We start from the raw sequence: 22,269 nt of genomic DNA, 5'->3' as shown, positions 1-22,269 counted from the left end.
GATAGAAGGCAAAAACTTGTTTAAACAAGAGTAATATTCGCATCGTATGCCATGGCTTTAAAAATAAAACTATTTTGCAAATTGAGCGAGTGCACTTCCAGTGTGGGTCACAAGTCACGAGATACTTTATTTTGGATTTTGTTTTCTGCAAATATTGTATTTAGAAAATATTTTTGACATCTCCGTGGCACTTTAAAAGTATTAGAATAATAGAAAAGATGTATTGAAGAAAGAGAATAATATAGATGACAGAAATAGTACAGTTATATACAAACGAAAGTTGGATGACTGTAGAATTCTGTTGTGGAAAATACTACCTCAAGTTCTCAAGATTCCAAATTTACAAACTTTTATTAATATGAGTAGTGTGGCAAACTGAGAACAATTATAAATGAAGCTAATAACAAGTAATATACAGAAGCCAATCGACTAAGTATACAAAAGTTGTTAGTAAAGAAAGAGACCATCCATAAGAAGGAACTTTAAATCGCATTGGATTTAATTCTTATACACCGAATTAACTTATGTCCTCAATAAGGGACTCTGACAGATGTATGTAGTTGGCCGACTGACTATTCGTGCTGGCTCTACGCCCTTAGAGCACGAACCCACTGGGAAACAGCCTCACCAGACCTTTCTTCTCCAATTCATCGATTCTCCAATTTCACTACTTTAAAGTAGTGGTCCGAGCTGCTTCTGCCCCTTTGACATTCCTATTCAAGCTAAATTATTTCATTTATCCACAGTGTCAAGATATTTACTGCATGCATGTGGTATCCTTTCTTCATTATTCACAGTTATTTTTATATATTCAAAACTGTTGTTTACATTAAAGAAAAATCAAGTGTCGCATGACAAGTGGCCCATCCTGTATAGCAACTGAGCAAGACATAAGACCAACTAAAGAAATCATCGTAAAGTAATGGTTATGTCAGTTTGGAGTTCGGAAACAAGAATTAAGTTTTATATCTCATGATAATTTCGCTCTTTGTAATGCGCTTCAAGTAAAGAGACTAATTCAATGAATATAAGGTATACCTTTTAACTCGAAGAATCCTTCTTCGAAGCATAAACAGCAACAGGAGTATGGCATTATACACATGTACACACAAACACTATGATAACGGGTTATAAATTTTCTAGAAAAAAATTGCATAATCAATTTTATCATTAATTATATTTTCTCTAACTATCGGATAGCCTTCTCTACAATTAGATATGCTAAATAGCAACTTTCTCTTCATTGAAACAATCTTCTTTCTGACATGTACTTCGCGTAAATTACAATTAATTCTCCAATATTGACTAGAATTTGTATAGGAATTATTTTATGAATCTACGAGCCATCACAACCATTTGCATCATCATAGTAGTTTAAACACTAAGCTGGGATTTTAAAAAAAAAAAAAGACTATCAAAGAACTGCTTAAAAGTTTCAATGTAATTCGAATAGCTATATAAATCTGCCAGGTTCCAAAGATAGCAGTTACTAAAGCATTTTAATGTCCCTGAAGTCAAATTCTTCCGATATGGCTAAGAAATCACAATTATGTCATTTTTACTATTAAAAGTAAAAATTTGTACCCGATAAAAATTATAGCACACACACGCATTAGGCGAACAAATCACCTGTTCACTTGTGAAGTCCTAAGTATAAATTAATGGTTAGCAAGCACACTAAAGAGCGAAAGTAATACTCAGGTTGCCTCACTGCTGGAGAACTTTATCACATTATTCCAAGCTTATTCCTAAGCAACCAGATTTAATCCTTTTTTTGCCAAGAAAATAGAGACTAGGAAACAAAAAAAAAAACAAAAAAAAAAAAAATCACTACTACTGGCACAGTTAACTTATTCTTCCTTTTAGAAACCACGTTCACACAATATTTATGAGCCAAGTAAGCAGTTCCTTCGGCTCAATATAAACAAATTACACTTACATAGCTAGTTTACGCGTGGTTTTTATGCTTGCTACGAATTCCTGTCTCTTTCCATTTCGAACCTGCGCATGTGCCTTGCCCTGCCCACCAAGCATGCATGTCCCCGTAGCTCTTGTGTTGCAAAGGAGCGTGCAGCATAGCACACAGGCGACACCAGAAATACGTGTTGATGAATTCTCCTGTACCTTTCCATTCGAAATACTGATTGTACAGAGTATCATTCTTGTCTAACACTTCCAAATACTCAGCGAGTTCTTTGGGTGAATTGAAATCATCTACGTGGATATAAGAGTGGAAAGGGGAACTCCTCTGGTAATCTTGTGGCCGGGCACCCATGACTATCGGGATGACATCACGCCTAGTAATAAAGAAAAATAAAAGAACTTGGTTAGAATTACGAAGTGAAAAATCGAAGGCATAAACATTCATACAACTACAGAAGAGCTGTCAAAAGTGCATCGGTGAACCATCTGACGATATGAACTTTGGTCAGAGTAACCCCTTCGAACGAAGCATTCAACTTACCATTTTGAAAGTTATTTTGTACAGACTCACTGTTGTTTTTTTTTTTTTTTTTGCGCAGCCATCCGTGGTAGTACAGGGGTTTCGCTACTTATCAATTTCTGAGAGGTCTGGGTTTTAATCCCAATGGATACGGAAGAAATTCTTTAAGAGACCTATTTGATCGGGGCTATGGTTCGTCACGCACTTTCAATGGAGGGAGCAGAATACCCCCACAAGTTATTCCGGATTTCAGTCCGCAACACGATATACTGATTCACTAAAAATACTGACAACGCATAGTGCATTTATGATTATAATTGTATCCACATACCAGTCATTATAAATTCTTATAACTTCCAAAATATGAAAGTAAGTGTATAAAGAGTTATAAAAAAAAAAAAAAAACCTGTTCTGTATTACAACAAAACCTAAATGCATAAAAGTAAAGTAAAGTGCAGCCATTATCAACCCACTGCAGGATGGAAGCCTCCTCTCAACAATTCATGTTGAGGGAAATGGACCATAATCTGCCACGCTGGTCCAGTGCGGATTGGCAGATCGACCGTATTCAGCAGTCAGGGGCTGGAACCCCAGTCTACTCAAAGAGCGTGTGTTATGCACTCCCGCTCCTGACCACTAAATGCATAAAATCCTGCTTATTGTATCACAGGCATAATCTGATAAGGATTAATAAAAAGACAGGGATCACTGCGATTTTCGTGCTGCTGTTCATTTCATATGCTCCAAGTTTTCTTATTTCTTTTATTTAATAATTAACTGGATGTATTCAGTATTTTAGCTAAACACCAAAGCCTGAGAATGTTATCCTGAAAAACTTGATGCGACCATTGGATAAAAACAAGTTTGTGCTCAAAGATATTTTTTTGACTATGACCATGTTGCCATTCCGTCGTGTGGTAGGTAACCTACATTGAACACTTAACTCCACTGGAAACAACACGTAAGTAGAACGCAGAAAAACTAATTGTGGTTTTTATCAAAACTCTCAGCCGTACTTGTTTCAATAAGTTCAACGTAGAAGGCCTTTCTACTCTCTAGGTTGCGCGTATCCTGTGACACAGCAAGACTCCCCCTTCTCTCTCTCATAACTATAATCTCTGCTAACATCACCACTGCTTGTGGCCCATACGGTTGGACGCGTTTACTGTCAAACCTGACGAAATAAAACCGCTTCTCACGAAAGAATTATGCTATGAGTATTCCAGCCTCGCACGTCGGCCTGCAACTTAAAAAGAAGCAAGGACAATCTTATGAAAATGTTCAAAGAACAGACTGGAAAGATCTAATCTAACAAGTAAAGAACCGAACGTAACAGGAGAAAATGATTATTCAACTCTGGCTCTGCACTGATGCTCAAAACAATGATTTAAAAAAAAAAAAAAAAAAAAATAGCCATGACGAAAAAAAAAAAAAAAGACCAGTTACGGAAAGGTGAAAACTGAAATGGAATCGACCTGATAAAGGACGTCTCGGCTTATGAGCATGCTGATATATTCACAAAACTCAATTCCCTTTGCTATTCAGGCTGAAGAATACATGATGAATTTATAAGAGAAAAATCACGAATAAAATGATATTTTATCGATCTCATCTATTACGAACTTCGTAGAGAGAAATGACGAAGTCGTAAAAGAAATCTGGTTTTGAAAAACTCACTTAACAGATCTGAAATCATCGTGCCATAGTGTAGATATGTCCGCCTGCCAATGACGTACTTGCCAGAAACTAAATTAAAAAAAAAAAAAAAACAGGAAAGAAAAAGCTAGATCAGATGATAAACATACAGACACTTTGCTTAATAGGTTCGAAGAAGACATAGATACCCACGCCACCTTTAATGATAAATCTGAAGTTCAAAAAAGCTCCACAATAAAAAAAAAATAATAAAAATAAAATAATAATTAATAAATATTTTTTTCCCTTGTGTGCTACACTCGCACAGAAATTACATCATATCATTCAATAAATAATCATTCAGTAAAAAAACTCCTTAGAAGACTCAGAAAAATAATCTGCATCAGAATCAGAAGGAACATCTCTGCAGAAAACTACGAACTCAAATTCATAATTGCAGATCTGTACATAGTAACCGTAACCCATCTACGCAATTTCCAAATTACGAGACATCGAATAGGAAGAACTCAGCTTCACATTTAATTTAATACGTTCAATATTAACTACTCTTGGGATCCGAAATCCAGTCTTTGTCCACCAGGCACGATGAAAATACTCAGAGAAACGATATAGAAGCCATATTTGTTCAAGGACAGAGTCTACACGTAGGATTCAGGCAAATGAAACAAAGTTGCCTTTCATATTCATTATCTGTACCTTCTAGTTACATTGGAAAAAAAAAAAAAAAAAAAAAAAAACACAAACTTACCTATCATAGTAATTCTAGAAGGTTAAATTGTGAAAGATCTTTTTTCACCCGTAGCATCTTTGGAAAATGATATGTAAGCGATTGTGTACCGAACAATTTTGCGCACAGAAAAACGAATATATTTTTAAGTATATTTTTTAAATCTTCATATTCTAAACGAGGAAGGGCAAATTTTGAATGAGAGTTAAAAATATTTGTTTGTTGATCACACTATTTTATTATTCAGAATTATAAAAACGAAATATTTTATTTCGGGGGTCGGTGCCGAAAATGTTTGTGTGACATTGATCCAAACAGTAAACAGCAAATAGTGCTAATTCTGATAATTATCAATCGACACTATTTATTTATACAAAACATGAAAAACATAGCATACTGCACACATTCGTATTCTTTCCAGAGTAAGATTTCATTTGTATAATTGACACGGAGCAATATGGCCTTAGTTGCTAATGCTCCTAAAAACCAAACAACAACAATAATTAACATACAATCGTAACGGGCAAAGCTATCTTTTACGCTTTTCTAGATATAGGTTTATTGAAAACAGCAGCAGAACGAAAAGAGGGGCGGAAGAGTAACAATTCTTCATCAAGAAAGTTTTCTTCCTACAAGAATCAGAACAAGCAAATTTAAAAAACTTGAAATGATATATGCTAACTTCAGCCGGAATGCTAAATTTAGCTTATATCCTTTCTTATCTACACTTGATCACAGTACAAACTCCGAAATGAATTTGTGTGGATGGGAAAGAATGTGGTCCCTAACACACCGCTTATTAAAAATTCATACTCTAACATGCCTTAGCACAAGTATAACGAAGCTAAAGAACACCGAGATAAAAATTTTCAGGCCTAAAGCTTGAGCCAGCTAGAAATGCCACCAGCAAAAGAGAACTCAATATTTAGGTTTACTCTACCATAACATATAGCAATTTGATATTTAAGTCATCATCTTGTTGTCAGCCGGATTCTCTCATGCAACTCTTTCTCATCGGTATGTTGTACATTTCTTCAACGTCTAGTTGGTTAATAAGAAAAATAGCAAAGAGAAACCCAACCGGGTTAACTTAAACAATGACTAATTATTTCGACCATTTGGCCTCGTGGTGGGGACGGGCCCTCACACCCCCACGACGAGTTACCGTCCCCTCCACGAGGAGGTAGGTCACCTCGCCTCACCATTATCAAGGCAATCTGGAACGCCTCCAGAATGCCGCTTTACAAATCACACAAAAGAGAAACTCTCTAAATTACAGTTCTTGTAAAGATGCTCGAGTCTGAGGACAGTGAATCATAATGTGGAGAACTCCTGCTCACCACATGAACACAGATCTGGCTTAGTCAAGCCCAACCGGAACAGCCTGGACCTCAGGCCATGTCCTGTCAGGAGGCAACAAACAGACAGCCTGAACTGCAGCCAAGGGTTGCCTGTGGTCCATAGCCCGAATGATGTGCAAAAAAGCATAGCAATGTCTCTCTTCCTCAGAATTTGTCCACTGAGCTTGCAAAATAGTACTAACTAATCACTGATTAACCTATAGTGACACTTTTTTTGCGTATTCGTGAAAAAAAAATAAATAAGAAACTCACTCTACAAAATGAATTACAATCGGATCGCTGCCTAATTAGTTGCGATATTATTGAGCCTACCAAGCGCGCGAGCGATTTTAAATCGAGGAGCAAACTGATCAAAAAAAAAAAAATGTCAAGTTTATAAAAACTTAACCATATCCTAATGCATTTTAAGACATATTTAACTGCTGGCACCACCTGATGAGAGTAATTGGGTGGGAGTAATTGTATACGTCTTATTATGCAAAAGAACTTTTACAAATTCGCTGAAGATGCTTCAAAAGAACTAAAAATTACTAACAAATTCGAAAGTTGGTTCAAAGCAAGCCTTTGTTGCCAAATAAAAGGCATCTAGGAAATTAAAAAAAAAAAAAAAATCAAGCACTAAATAAAGAAACGGGCTCGCTAAGAAGAAGAAACCAAAACTTTCAAAAGGAACAGAAAACAAAAAAGGCAACCAAGTTTGAGATGGAAGAAAATACTCTTAGACAATGGACTAGAACAATTTTTAAAAAAAATACATCTGACCGTAGATCAGTGAGATCTACAAAATGATCCGCTTATGGTATTGCATTAACAAATGCTTCTATCGAAACACACACACATATACACACTAAGTGCTGTAAACTTCCTGGCAAACTACCTAGAAATTCTACGACTGGACTGGAGATATTTCCTATTTTTATTTTGAAGACATGCAGTGCCCTATTCTGTGTTGTTATATACATTCCTAACCATCTTTAAGGATGCAAGCCCACATTCAAAATGTGGAATCCCTTTTAACATCGGGCGTATAAATTGTACACTGCACCCCTTCCACTTTCCTGTCGTGATACATATAGGATCCATCACCAATATATTAAAAATTTAAAAGATGAAGGAATAAAATGAGAAAAACAAGGAAAGAACCAACGTGATTAAAAAAGCTGCTGATTAAAACGGAAAATAATAATAACAGTGGCAAGACCTGTCCGCCGCAATTTCATCACTGAATAGCAATTCCCCAAAAGCTGCTGACATGATAGAACACGATTTAAGCAAGTGGTTTAGTGCCTGCCGAGAGAACAAATAAAATCACACGTCCAATAAAATGGAGAGTGTGAAATGTTTTTCATTGTGTGACCTGCAGATGTGAAAATTTATATCAGTTCTAAGAACAAACACTGTCAGGTTCCAAGTTTTAGTGTTATTGAAATATACCAGAAGATATAAAGCTCCTTGACCCAGCGCACTTAATTTACTAAACCTTATAAGCTACGTTTCGAATCTTCTATGGAACCCTTTTTCTTCTAGCGATGGGATAATCGAGAGTTCATAATTGTCGATTACGACATTTCCAAAAGGGTTATGCCAATTTCTCTCTTTTTGTTTAACTTTGTTGTTTCGATTTCATAATCGAATAATCTGTAAAAGGATTAATGATTGAATTATGCTTTCACTAGTCAGTATATTTAATTTTTCAATGAAACTAAAATCTGTTACCAGCACACATGGGTTAAGTGTTTCCTCATTTAAAATATTTCGACAGGCACTGAATTTTTATTGCATCTCGCGTGAAGTTTGAATCTCTATTGATCTTAAAGTAGATTTGTGTAAGCAGTCATCGCTCAGAGAGATGGCACTATAGACCTATTGCGTTTTGCTTTAGTGGCGTTTATTTAAGATTTATCTTTCACTTGTGAAGGATTTAGGGATCATTTCACGCCATATCTAGTGCAAACTTTACACGATAGCTGTTATCAATATATGTAAGAAAGGATTTTTTCCTTTCTTTTTCTTCTGTATGTTTGTGTTCACGGCGCAGAAGACCTCTGTGAACATGAAAATAGGATTACTGACGCTTTTGGGATAATTCATAAATTTACTTCAACGGAACAACTTATGCAAGCAGCTGAAGAACTCCTTGGCCTTGAATGATTTTTTTGATTAGTACAACAACCACACCGTGTCACATGACATTCCTACATTCTGCAGTCATTATAAACAGGTTTTTATTAACATGTGTTAGGAAATTATTTAAAAATTAACATTACTTTAAAATTAATATATTTTGTGAAATAAACTTGATCCTAAATTCTCTCAAACTACCGAAACAAAACTGTGTACAACTTACATGGTTACATATAATTTTGACTAACAGTTTGAGGAGTTCTTTTAAAAGCATAAAAGAAGTTTATGCAACCTATATTGAAAATATAGGTTCTACATATTAGACGAACAACAGCCACCAGAATTTGGTTTATGTCAATGAAACTAATTCTAATAACTACTAAAACAAACATTTCACTACCAACTAAGCAACAAATATACATTATTTCCAATTGAAAAAGGTTACTTTTTCAATTAAAACAATATTTCTGGACATTTCACTCATGAACCTTAATGTTTGATACTTGAATTCCTATCACCCTTCTGACAAATGCCGTTGTACTCGGTGGACTGCTCTATTTCACCAACTTTCTGAATGGCATATGTCATTCTCACTCGAATTAAGAAAAACTGAGGACAGAAGGCTACTAATATAAATAATTTAACAGCAATGTGGATGTTGAACAAGAACATGACCGTACAATTACTTTATACTAATTAACACCAGTTAGTATGAAATAATTCATTCAAAGAACGTAAAGTGGAGTTCAATTGCCGAAAAGTAGAGGGTTATTGTGCAATACATTGCAAGAATAGTGCAGGCAGTTTTCATGGTATCATATCTGATGGTTTATTTTTTCCATTTATTATATTCATATTATGTAAAATGTTATAAGTACCTTGCCCTTTGATATTCTAGTCCCATCTTTGCCAAATTCTTAACAGAACGCTTACTTTCCTTAACTGAAAAGTCTACCAAAAGTTTGTTAACACCAACATCTGGCTATGTCCTTATTCCTAATAAATCAAGTGATATATTATTTTTAGTAACATATTGTGATTATTTGTAATTTATTAATTAATCAGCTTTAATTTTAGGTCTCAATACTTGCATCGCATCGTTGAATGCAATCGAACAAAAAACTGTAAGCATGCCGGATGGATGTTTCCAGTCAAATTAAAAGGTCTACAGTGAATCTGTTTTTTTCGGAAGCCACTGCATGGTGGAGAGAAGATCATTCTATTCTAAAAATCATATCATGAACGTTCATCATTCCCTACAGAATTTTGCACAAACAGCTAGTCAGAGCAACAGGTTAATAGTCGGAAGGAATTGTAGGATTCTTAGCTGGCTTAGCAAAGGATATCATTCCAAAAACATCTACTAGGTGGAAACCAGGTAGATATTTTTGGAACGACAGTTCCAAATATTTTCTGTGATGTACGTGACTGCATCATTGATTGGTTCCTGGCTGACTGTAGTTATGCCAAACTACGCTAGATGTCGAAAGGCATTCCAGTCAGCCTGATCAATCTTCCACCGCGGTAACCTACCAGGTAGACACGGTCTCTATTAAGTCTCTTATTATCACAGGGAAGTGATCACTTCCGTAGAGGTTCTCCTACGACTGCCAAGTAAGTGAAGAGAGAAGGGGAGCAGATAGAAAGCTCAATGGTAGAAAATGTACGGGTGGGCATATGGAAGGCGATAGTTCCCACATTTAGAAGGGAGAGGTTATTGTCAGTAAGCATATGCTCTATGACACGTACCCTTCCATTAATGTTAGCACTACCCCACAGGATAAGTATGTCCATTGAAATCCCCCAGAAGTAGGACAGGTGAAGGCAGCTGCATAATCAGATCAAGGTCGGTCCGAGAGATGTCAGCTCCAGGTGGTAAATAAATGGAATAGACAGTTAATAAAAACCGAACCATAAGGCGAATTGCGAGATGGCAATTTCTCCATGAGTACATCCATCCACAGTTCTGTCCTTACGGATGATAGTACTATTGTGAAAGGAACGGTTTTCATTTTCCTTCAAATGTTTCCTGCAAGCAAATGCAAACTGGCTCGTGCTTTTGCAGGAGGACCTTAATACCGCCAGTACTTCGCCAGAATCCCAGACAATTCTACTGTAGGAATTTAACCATTATTTTGGCTTGGTGGGTCAGGTGGCTTCCGAAGTGCTGAGGGCTTACTTTTCTCAGTCTTGGCTTTATCTGTTTTGTGGAAGTATGGACGCTGTTCTGTGTCCATTTTTTCCCCTGCAAAGAGTTCCAAGACGGTTTTATCAGATACCTCCTTCACCTCGACATCCATTTTTTTTTATTGTGAAAAAGGGGTCCTTCAGGCTTCTTATTCTTTTCTTTCTCCAGAAATTGTTATTGATGGAGCATTGGGAGGTGCAGATAGAGGAGTGACAGGTAATTGATCCTATTGTGCGAGTTTTGTGAACTTAACAGGTAGCGGGCAACATGAGCGAATGACTCTTGTTGGGATGGTCATTTCTGTCTGAGTTCCGAAGGAACATCTCCCTGCTGCCTTCTGAGCATACGTAGGCTTCTTTGAATTTACGGATTTCACCGCTTTTCTTGCCTCCTGATATATATTCAGCTCTGCCCGACGTCATTGTGTTTCTTTTTCTTCCTTCCACTTTTTGACATGCTTGTGAGTATGCAGGATATTCTTCTTGGCAGTTAACGCAGGTAGGGTTTTGGAGCTGAAGCTGATGTAGTTTCGTGGTGCTTTGCAGCACATCGAGCGCAAGTAAGGGCTCCACGAGAGGTGATTTGCGAGTGTCCATATTTCTGACACTTAAAACAGCTTAAATGATTTGGAACATACGGACGCACCGGACAATTTATATAGCCAGTTTTCAACTTATTAGGAGACGTTAGTGAATTAATCTTAAGGGAGACGGCAAGTGAGTGCACTGAGTGTAACTTCAGTAGTAGGGAAAATCATGGAGACAATGATCAAAGTTGAAATTCAAGATCATTTAGATAGAAATGAGATTCTAAAGGATACTTCAGCATGGTTTTGTAAAGGGAAAATCATGTTTAACTATTCTTGGTTAGCTATTTTGACAGGGTCACTCAAGAGCTGGACTTTGGGAATAATTTCGGCATTCTTTATTTGGATTTCAGCAAAGCATTTGACTCAGTCCCACATGAGCGGTTACTTTATAAGCTGGAACAGGTTGGAATCACAGGGAAAGTCCTTAGATGGATAGCTGGATGACTTCAGAGCAGGAGGCAGAGGGTTGTGATAAATGGCTGTTCCTCAGATTGGGTTGATGTAAGAAGTGGGGTTCCCAAGGATCAGTATTAGGACACCTGTTTTTTTTTTTTTTTTTTTTTGATTTTCATAAATGGCATCGTTGAAGGGATAGAGGGTGTGATGTCTAAATTTGCAGATAATGTAAAGATTGGTAGAGTAGTTAATTGATCGCCGCTAAGCAAAGCTTCTTCAGAATAACCTATATAGACTTCAGCGATGGCCAGAAAAATGGCAGCTTTTCTTTAATCCAGCAAAGTGTAAGGTATTGAACCTGGGAAACAGTAACCCCAAAATAACTTATACACGTGGCGGAGTTGAACTAATGCCGGTATTGGAGGAAAGGGACTTGGGTGTTACGATACGGTCAGACTAAGTTCTCTGAGCATTGTAGACAGGTTGCAAGGAAGGCCCATGGTGATCTACCGATGATGTATCGAACAATTTCTAGTAGAGAAAAGGACGTCATAATCCCATTGTATAAGGCTATTGTTATGCCACACTTGGAATACTGTGTTCAAGTATGGAGACCGCACCTAAAGAAAGACATTGTGCTTCTTTAAAGGGTCCAGAGACGGGTAACTCGCCTGGTGAGATCGGCAAAAGGATGTCCATATGAGTAAGGGCTTCGAGTATGTGGGTTGCAGAGCTTGAAAACTAGGCACCTTAGAGGAGATTTGATCGAGGTGTTTAAGTCTCTGAGAGGCATAAGCAAAATTAATGAGGATGAAATTTTCACAGTTATGATTCTAGAACTAGGGGCTATAATTTCAAGCTACGGGGAGAGATGTTTAGACTGGATTTCAGGAAGTTTTATTTTAGCCAGCGAGTTATAAATTACTGTAATAAGTTAACTACCTGGGTGGTTGAGGCTGACAGTTTTTGGGGAAATTCAAAGCTCAGAATAATTACCTACGGGAGGAGGGAAACGCTTAGGTTGTCCATTTCCTTTTCTATTTATTAATTATTTTATTTTCTTATTATAATGATAGCATAGCTATTATTTTATTTTATTTTTTTTGTTATTTTAATATTACTTTATTATTATTATTTTTTTAGCTGGTGCATCGATTAGTATTAGCAATGGCCACATGATGCAAGGAAGCCATAGTCTTCCTTGCATCATGTGGCCATTGCTAATACTAATCGTCAGGATGATATTTCTAGTGGAAAGTTTCCCATCCAGAGGCATGAATATTCTTTTCGCAGCTGTCACTCTTGGGATTTTAATTCAGAACAAATTTTCTCTTCATATACCTCACGTAAATCCCATTCTGCGGTATGTCACCACAGGAGGAATTCAATGTCTTGTAGGGGAAGGGGATAACTACAATCGGCATTCCCTCCATAACAAAGGGTCGGAGGAGTTGTTCTGAATGTTGGTCATCTCTGGTCTCTACAAAGATTTCACCTGAATGAAGCCGTTTCACCGATTCGGGAGAACCTGGGAACCCTTCCAGATCCTTCGCATAAAGAAAGGTGACATTTTTCCTAGGGGATTCTCACTAGTAGAGTGAATTATCAGGAAACGAGATTTTGGGCCTGATATTTATTCAGTTCTGTTCTTTGCCAAAGTGACTGTCTGGGGCAAATCTAATTTTTCTGATAGGGACCGTGTCGGGGGCACCAAACGAAGTACTTTTATCAGGATTTATTTTATTTATTATTTTTGTTAAGCGCCCTGGCGCCCACTCCAAATGGGACGCTCACTACCTGGAAAGCAATAAATGCGCAAGGAAGTAGGACGCCACAGTTGCCCAGACACTATCTGCATTGCCGCCAGCCTGAATCCTGTCCCTCGAACCATGAGAGTAGGAACATGGCAGTGACGCAGGTGAACCCACTAGCCGACTGATGCTGGCAGAGCCATCCAGGAACACTCGTCTTGTTGAAGTTGGGCCCCTTTCAGAGTTTCCACTGATCGCGGCGCACGGCAAACACGCCGGATTCCTATGACGTTAGCCTGAAACCTAGATTGCGGCCGTTGGATCCATGTGAAGCTAATCTGGAAGGTCCTTTCATGACGCACATGCGCCCACGTTGAGGGGTCGCTTCAGAAAAGAAGCTTTTTTTTCTTATTTTCTTGGAGTGGTGGAGGGTTATTTAACTTACTGCATTATGCCCATGAACTAACTTCGAATATTGCTCCTTTGATTCTCAATGGTTCTCGTGTTAGTAGAAAGAGATCGATCTACAAACAGCGCATTATTTAATATGTATAGCAGATATTGCGTAATTGTGTTGATTTCATTTATGAATAGTGTCCCCAAATACCTTGGGGAATCTTCTCCCTCCATTTTTAAAAGAAGATTCTGGATACATTGGCTTTTAAGCCAATTTCAGCGCGTCATTGCAAAGAGTTCATAAAATTAGGAGGGTAGCCATTCAGATCTGAAATCGCTGTGTGAGGTGCCAACATAGCATTACTAGGACGTCCTCCTCCACAAAGGATAGGTACTTACGTGGAACAGAGGCGCGAATTCAATATTTCTGGGATAATGCAGGCTTCAATTCTTGTCCGCACACTATTACGAGAACACGACCTGTCCAATTTAGTTACTAAAGCTCGTAACACTGAATAATTGATTATTATACAATCAATAAAGTATGGATTTAAGGAGCTTATATCGTATGCGCGACTAATAATAACTGTATCGCTCTTAAATAGGAATCAATATTAACTGTTATTAGCCAAATCTGAGATAATTTTGGATAAGAGATGCAGAAATTCGATCAGGTTACCTTTCTACTTGAGTAAAGTGGATCAATGCCGTGCTTTCTTTTTCTTTTTTTAGCACTGTCAATCACAATTCCAGCGCAAAACAACCAAATAAAAAGGAGGAAAAATCGATTTTGAAAGGTTTCTTATTCTTACTCCATGATAAAAACTGAAACCGTCAATCACCAATCTCAGCCAGTAAAGAAAGTCTATCCAAGTTTCGGATTAGTCCTCTATAGGAGAGGGGAAATCCTACTCCTATTTCATTCACTTTAGGGCAAACATGCCTTCTGAGAAAATTAGCGAAAAACAGTCACTTTTAATATTTTAAAAAGTCATCTGGTAAACAACATAGTACTTTTTTATGTCAATATTCTTCGGTAATACTGACAAACAAAAATAGATGCCATGATTGATGACAAAGTAAAAGTATTAGTCGAGTTCCAGAAGAGCAGCATTTAAAATCAGAGTGAAATAACATTAGTGGAGTCATTAAAAAATAAAGATAAGGAAAAAAGCAATAGAAGACTGTTATAGAATACGAATTTCCTATCAAACAATATATTTTAATACTTGTTATGTTGAATATTTTGCTATCCTACTTTTGTTAAAATTATATAGGATAATCTAAACTATGCAATGTTAGGGTTTTAAAGCACCCGGGGTCAGTTTATTGGTTAATTTCAGCATTGTATCGTTAAAAATGGAATTACCTAAAAAATATTCTTACAGAACTCCAAAAGTACTTATTTCTTTTTGTTGATTAGAGGTTCCTCGGATTTCGTCAGCCATTTTATATGACGTACCAGTTCATAAGCTCTTCATATCACGTGTTATGTTCTGCGAGTTAATTTCCATGTTGTACGGCTGAACACACCATCGGAGTCAGGGCGCGCAACGACAACTTGTAACATATGGATTGTAAAGAACACGGTAGAATCCGTTCGCAAATATTGCAGGATGAGCAAAATTAGTATCAGCCGGCATCCGACAGCCATTCATGAAAAGCGACTCGTTTTCTCCGTAAAGATGATGCAGACAAAAGGTTTTATTTCTGGACCTAACTTATGGGATCACTATAGCTGAAGAATTCCACTCCCAAGTCATATCTAATCCTCTCTTGGTATCCACTCCAAACAGGCTGAAACTAGAGGATACCTTTTTGCCCACACAAATGTTGGAATTCCCGTTGGAGCTGCCAGATGGTAACCTCCATAAATCTGTTGTCGACAAAAAGTACAGGCAAAATGTGCTCCTGAGGAGTCCCAACATCAGCTCATTTGAAGATTAAATGTTCCACCTATGCAATCTTTTTGTGACGTTAGGTCATAATTTTCGCCATCCATGGCTGCAGATGTGCTGCCACTCGTACACTGGCGATTCGCCTGATAGGAGCCCTAATTCCATGTTCTTCGATGAGATTGTCTGGTTCCTATCACTGGGGAGAAATAACAATAAATCATTGAAAATGGTTTGCTGTGGAGCTGGAGCATCAAGCAGAGTCCCTTGTATATAGCATGTGTTTTGAATAATTGCTATAGCGCAGTAGTGAGAACTTTTATCGCTAACCTTGGATGTGCAGATTGTACTGCAGTGAGTGGTAAACGGTAAGGTACAGTAGTACACGCGTTTGTGTTTTCTGTGGTTCAAGATTATATTACTACTAAATGCGGTGACCTTGTATTCTTTCCATCTCCAGAAGTCCTGAACCAATATATCATTCCAGAGCACAAACAGAAAATTTATTTTACATGCATCGCGGTAATACGTTCGACATTATTTGCGTAGTTTTCTAAATTAAGTACCAGCCAAACTTAAAGTAAACACCGAAGAAAAATGCACTTATAAATGTACCTGTTATAAACGTGCATAAATACTTATACACATTTATAACAAATACATAACATCATAGCACAGAATTATGTTGTATGGGGATATAGAAATGAACTGAATTAAATAAATAAATATATTTCCTTAGTGCTTATAGAGTAGTTGCACTCCTGCTTGAAAAATAAATATTTCAAGCAAGAGCGCAACCACAGCAAAAATTACGAATTGCGCTGCCATTTTCTCAGAATTTATGTCTACATTTTCTATCACTAACTTTATTCCCGAATAATGTCAAAGGCCTCCAAACAATATCCAGCGTCACTACTGATTTCAAGATCGATTAAACTCTAGCCGGGAATTCATTATAATTACTAGCAATTCAGAGCGACCCCAAAGGGACACGTATAACTAGCTGGCAGCCAGGAGAAGAAGTTGTCCTTAGTGAACAAGTCGGTTGTTTGAAGAGAAACTGCATATATGACTGCCGACAAAAGGTAAATTTATTCCTTCAAGAATTCTGAAAGATCAAACAGCGAGGATGAAACTAGAATGCTTTCGAAAATGTTCAATTAGAATAACCTCTATCTAATATGGTAATAGCTAGTAGTGGGAGAGTATAAATTTAGGGTTCGAGACATTTCAAGCCAAAAGGCCTTTGTTAGGATCTGCAGAATGGCGACGATTATTTTCAGCATAACATATGACATTTAATGCTCGTGTTTGTAAGCACATAATGAGAAGTTGGTTGTAAGGAAGCACACTCTAGAATGAATATGCATATTAACACAAACAAGAGTGCACGGCAAAATTTCGAGATGTTTCCTATTTCAATGTGAAATAAGTAAAAGCGGTTAGTTCCCTTTCATCGACAATTTCTGAACGTGAATACGCATAGCATTAATTTAAAACTAACTGCGATAGACTAGGAATTATGATAGTAAGGGTACAAATTATTTCACATAAGGAATAATTAAAACTACTATAATTTCACAACAAAATAGAACTGAAAGGGGACTAATGCGTGGCTCTGATAAGTAAGTTGGGTGTAATTTTAATGCCTTTACTAAAAATGCTAGCGATTTATGGAAATTTTACATCTTTACTTGATTTCATATAACGCTATTTCTTCTATGTTTTAGAACCAAGATTGCTTATCCTTTCCTTTCCGTACTATGGTTCATATTATATAGACATTTAATCATTTACAAAAAGTGACTCAACTTCAAATAAAATCAGGCAAAAAGTTTGATGTATGCCAAGTAGCTGAAACATGGCAAGGATAAAGAATTGGTGGGATGAAATCCAGCTAAGCATTCTAGGGTTATGATTTGTGCAGGGATAGCAGAGCCTTACTCGTTTCTTGGTGCAAGAGGTTCTAACAAATAGACCTAACTGGCTCACCTATCATGTTCAATCATGAATACAGACAGACATTCCACAAGGACTTATTTAATGCCAAGTTCCATCTCTATGCAGCTGTTTTTACTAATGATTATTTAAATGATCTAGTGGCAATTTGAGTGTAAAAAGACGTCCTGCGATTCTCAACCGACTCTCGTAGTTGGTTGAGAATAAGCTTCTCGGTTGCTATTCCCGAAGTTCCTCTACATTCCAAAACTATAATAATCTTTCAGGAAAATGATTGGTTGGTTTGGAGTTTATTAGCGTATCAGTAACATAGACTGTAATGCGCCAACAATGGTTAAATGAATAAAAACAATTAAAATAGCAAGTTAAAAAAGGCGGTAAAAGATTATTACAGCGACCCATGGAAGTTAATCACTATGTCAAAATGTATTCGTATGCTGTAATCAATAAAAATCATAAAAAGGGTATAAACGATAATAAATGAGTATTAAAAAGGTATATGTAATAAAAGGTTTATCAATTTTACAAGTTTATCAAAAACAGCAGACACATTGTCATTGTAAGATAGCATCTGTCTGAGTGCATAAGACTCAATCAGATGGTTAATTAAAAGCGGTAAAAGATATACGAATTTGACATTAAGCCTGATATCCCTTCACCAATATCATTAATAACTACTGAAATCAACAATGGGCCCAACACTTAACCCTGGTGGCCTCCACTGATAACATTAGTCCACGAAGAGCAGTGCCCATTGATAACTACTCCCTGCTTCTTCCACTTAATCATCCCTTTATCCATAGCATTAACTTGCCCTCAATGCCACATGTTCTTTTGACTTGTTCATATTACATCCCTGGCCTTATGACTTTTCTCTATTACAAACCCAGTTTCCCTCTCCCCTCCTCCCATCCCTACCACCACAAGCATTTTACTACTCTTGACAATCTCCCGCTGTGGGCTTCCTCCACAGGGATACCCCTCTATCCCTTTAACTTCTTCCTATTATCCACTTTAACCTCACCCCTTTTCTCCAAGACTTGAACTATCACTCCCGCGCTCCCTCTCTGGGGTCCTCCCTAGTAAGCTCAAGCATAGTACAGGGGCGAACTCTGTATACTGCCCTTGAGACTATATATATTATCTAACCCCCGGCTTGTAGCCGTGAAGGGAGTAGTATACAGCAACGTGCTTTCTGTATATAATAAAGAGTTCTTCTTCTACTATATCTGGCTGTCTCCACATGGTGGACGAGCAATGTGGGGTCTCACTAAGGCTCCAGCGGCTAAATGCTGGAGGAACAATAGACCAATATAACCTAACACTACGCACACCAACACTATATCTGGCCTTTACAGAGTATACAAATGCGAAGTTAGGGACCCCGGTGCCGCTTGACAACGAACACAATGTACCTATTACATGCAGAGTTTTGGGAAACCACCGGTAATATGACCCTAACCCATGTACTATGCCTGTATTACTTGAATCATTGTCAGCCTTAGTCTGCTGCGCGTTACCCATTTTCTCCTGGCAGTGAATCATCTCTCTTGGATTCCAAATAAAAGTTTAAGCACCTGCAAGATTTTGCTCAAAGCTTTCGCCAGACGTGGCCAACTCATCACTAACACTCGAGTTCCTGGAACTACTCCTATTCCGGCTCCATATATAGTCCATTACATCCAGCTACCCCAGTTCGTGATACCACCGGCATCGTCACTACCATCAACTTCATCACCACCTTCGAATTGGGTAGTTTTTAATCACTGTCGCAAAATGCTGAATGACCACAGCTTTTCTACCATCATTTGCTTGCGCGCGCGCGCGCTCTCTCTCTCTCTCTCTCTCTCTCTCTCTCTCCTTTTTGTCTGTTCTATCAAGTATTTACTCTTTCTCCTTTTCTGCTATTCTTTCCTGTGTTGTGTCTGTCATGTTGTCATGGCTGGCACCAGTCCTGTACTGGTGTAGGACTTGTTCGTACTTTTACTATCAATTTTATTTATTTCTTATTTTATTTATCTATTTTTAATGGTTTCGACATACAAAAGAGTGTTTATCATCACAGTGTACCACGGTGAAGTTGAACTAACATTTGGGAGCCTACATAAGATATTAATCATGTCCACATGTCATGCGAACAAAGAATGCGACTGTAATGTATGTTCCGTTCACTACGATTATTAGTTAATATTTAATCTGCCTCTCTTGCAGAGAAATGGTTTTAAATGAATCATTACAGCAGAATTCGCGTTAGTATATGGTTATATGTAATATCAAATTAAATAATCCCTCCGCTGTGTGTTTTCTATTTAGTTGCGATTCTGGAAAGTGTTTACGTGAGTTGCAACACCTTGCATTCATAGAGCGGGCGGGCAATTCATTAAACTTAAGATACTCTGGGCAAACAGTAATATCTAGAATACTTTAACTTTTAAAGGGCTGCCTCTTATTTCGGAAACTTTTTCCATGCATATATCACCGAACAAAGGAATGAAACCCCTGGCTTGTAACCGTGAAGGGAGTTGTATACAGCAATGTGCCTTCAGTATATAATAAAGAGTTCTTGTTCTTCTGAAACGGTGAATGTCCCATTATAACGTACAGTACTCTTAAGACATTGCCGGTTTTTTTTTCTTTCACACTCCCCGCCCACCCCTGAAGGGAACAGTTAACATATGAGAATATTTAAATTTGGATGTATATCGTGTAATTCAAAAGTTACCAGGCCACAGTTTACATATTGGTACGATATCTCAAAGATATCACGATGTTTATGCCGCAAATAAAACTTGAGCACGTGAAGAAGTAGTATTTTAAGGAATAATTGGACGATTTAAATGCATTAGTTAACAACACTGAGCAGCTGGCATAAAGCGCTTTTACCTTAATAAAAAGTAGCGCTTCAGTTAACGCGAGAGAGCATCTAACGCCAACGCAAATAAAGTCATTACATTATGTCGTAAAGAACAACCTAGATGCAAATTACCATGGTTATAAAAGAGGGTTCATTGTCCAGTTAACCTAACAGTGCACTCGTAAACTGATTTCGTTGAATAAAAGTCACCACAAGAGTAATTTCGTTGGGATGAACTGCCAGTCGCATGTAACAGTGCCAAAGATGGAGCCAATTAGCTCAACTTATTTCTCAAAAAACACTGTCTGCAATAGCCAAAAGTATATTTTAGGTTGTGTGTATAACAACAGTAAATATAAATAGCGTAAAACCACACAAGTTCATAACTGTCTTCAGCCTAAAAATCATATGCTTAGGAAAAGATAGAAAAAATAATATGCTCAGCAGCATACTATTTTGAGAAACTGAACAATGTTCTGTAAGAAGCGAAAGTTCGTTCCACTCGGAGATATTCAGTTAATTTGGAACAACCTATTACACAAAATGTCTGCTCTTGAATTAAACTGTCCTTGAATACATTTGTTTGTCCGAGATAAATGCCCTATTGATCTGAATCAACAAAAACGGAACATTTTTAAAGGCCTTCAGGAGATATCGAGTTTATAATATTAACCAGAATTAAATTAATTCAGTTACGACATAATTCATTGAATCCGACGATGATCAAAATTTAATCGGCTACGATGTACAAATCAGTTCTACCATGTTTCCCGACCAAACATACCTAAGTAATTAGGTCCCTATCTCGACGCCTACGAATATATGAGTTCGAGTGAGTCAAATAAGTACCACCTAGATGCCATCCATTAAAAGCTGACCCAGATCAGATTTCCATCACCATAACTTAATATATTTTTATTTATTTCTAACCTGTGAATATTTTTATAAATTTATCCTCTGCATTTTAAATATACCCCCCCTGGCTTGCACGCCGTTCAAGGAGCCATTGTAATTTGCAATCAATCGAATGAATGAATAAATAAAACTGACCGCTGCGACTTTTAGAGGTTTTCTGGGTTGGTGCCCCATTCAAGTTCTTGCATCACGACAAGTCTATATCGTCGCTTCAGAGATTTTTCCCCACTCTTCCAATCGTGACTCCACTGAACCGGTCGCTGTACATAAATTTCCTTATTAAGTTTTATGGGCGTCAGATAGTCCGTAGAACCTGCCCGAAAACATACGAACGAGACTTCTTGTCAAAACACACGTTCTTCTTGATCAACGTCCACTTGTATACAACGGTCCAGACAAAGGCGTTCGGAATGCTGAGAAGCTGAAAAAGTTTATTTGCACTGTAAGTAGCATCCTCTGTCCACATTGAAATTCGTTTTAATCGTCTCCGTATGGCATGCCAGCTGTAAATGATGCTCTCTGCCTTCTACATCCTCATTTATACTTTTGACTAGTGGTCCCCAATCTTGTTACAAGTCACAGTTGAAGTTAAAAGACGCATATTCATGACACACCTAAATATCAATTATCATTGAACTCAATGGGGGTTCCCTAATCTCGCGGCACACCAGCTGGGAACCACTGCCTTAGCCTACTGTAATTCCCTCTACGGTATTCGTATAACAAAACTGGAGTAAAATGTGTTTATTCCCTCTACTTTTGTGACAGTAGTTTCCGATGCTGCTGCTGTTATAAATCATGGAAGGAATTTCTTTGGGGAGATTCGACAATAATACCAGAACAACTTTTTTTTTTCTTTTTTTTTTTTTTTACTTAACAGCAGATAAGATTATTCTGACCATACATAAAGTGGCGTGATCATTTTAGACTTTTAAGATAGTAATAAAATAATTCAAAAGTATAATTAAGGGGAAAAATACGGGGAAAAATCTAAAGTTATAATACGACGTAGTAA

The 22,269-nt window shown here is 37.4% G+C and overlaps 1 protein-coding gene across 1 annotated transcript in view; it reads right to left on the bottom strand.

Moving 5' to 3' along the window:
* Positions 1-1,948: 1,948 nt before the first annotated feature.
* Positions 1,949-22,269, bottom strand: part of FucTA (glycoprotein 3-alpha-L-fucosyltransferase A) — a 305,570-nt gene continuing 285,249 nt past the window's right edge. Inside the window, exon 6 of the mRNA XM_090385904.1 lies at positions 1,949-2,297. Coding sequence (XP_090242030.1) covers positions 1,949-2,297 — 349 coding nt within the window. The remainder of the gene's footprint in view (positions 2,298-22,269) is intronic.

The sequence above is a fragment of the Mastigoproctus giganteus genome, chromosome 12, assembly GCF_048544385.1.
Source record: "Mastigoproctus giganteus isolate SK-2022 chromosome 12, ASM4854438v1, whole genome shotgun sequence".
In the NCBI taxonomy this organism is placed as follows: Eukaryota; Metazoa; Arthropoda; class Arachnida; order Uropygi; family Thelyphonidae; genus Mastigoproctus; species Mastigoproctus giganteus.
This window is presented reverse-complemented; position numbering and strand designations above follow the sequence as displayed.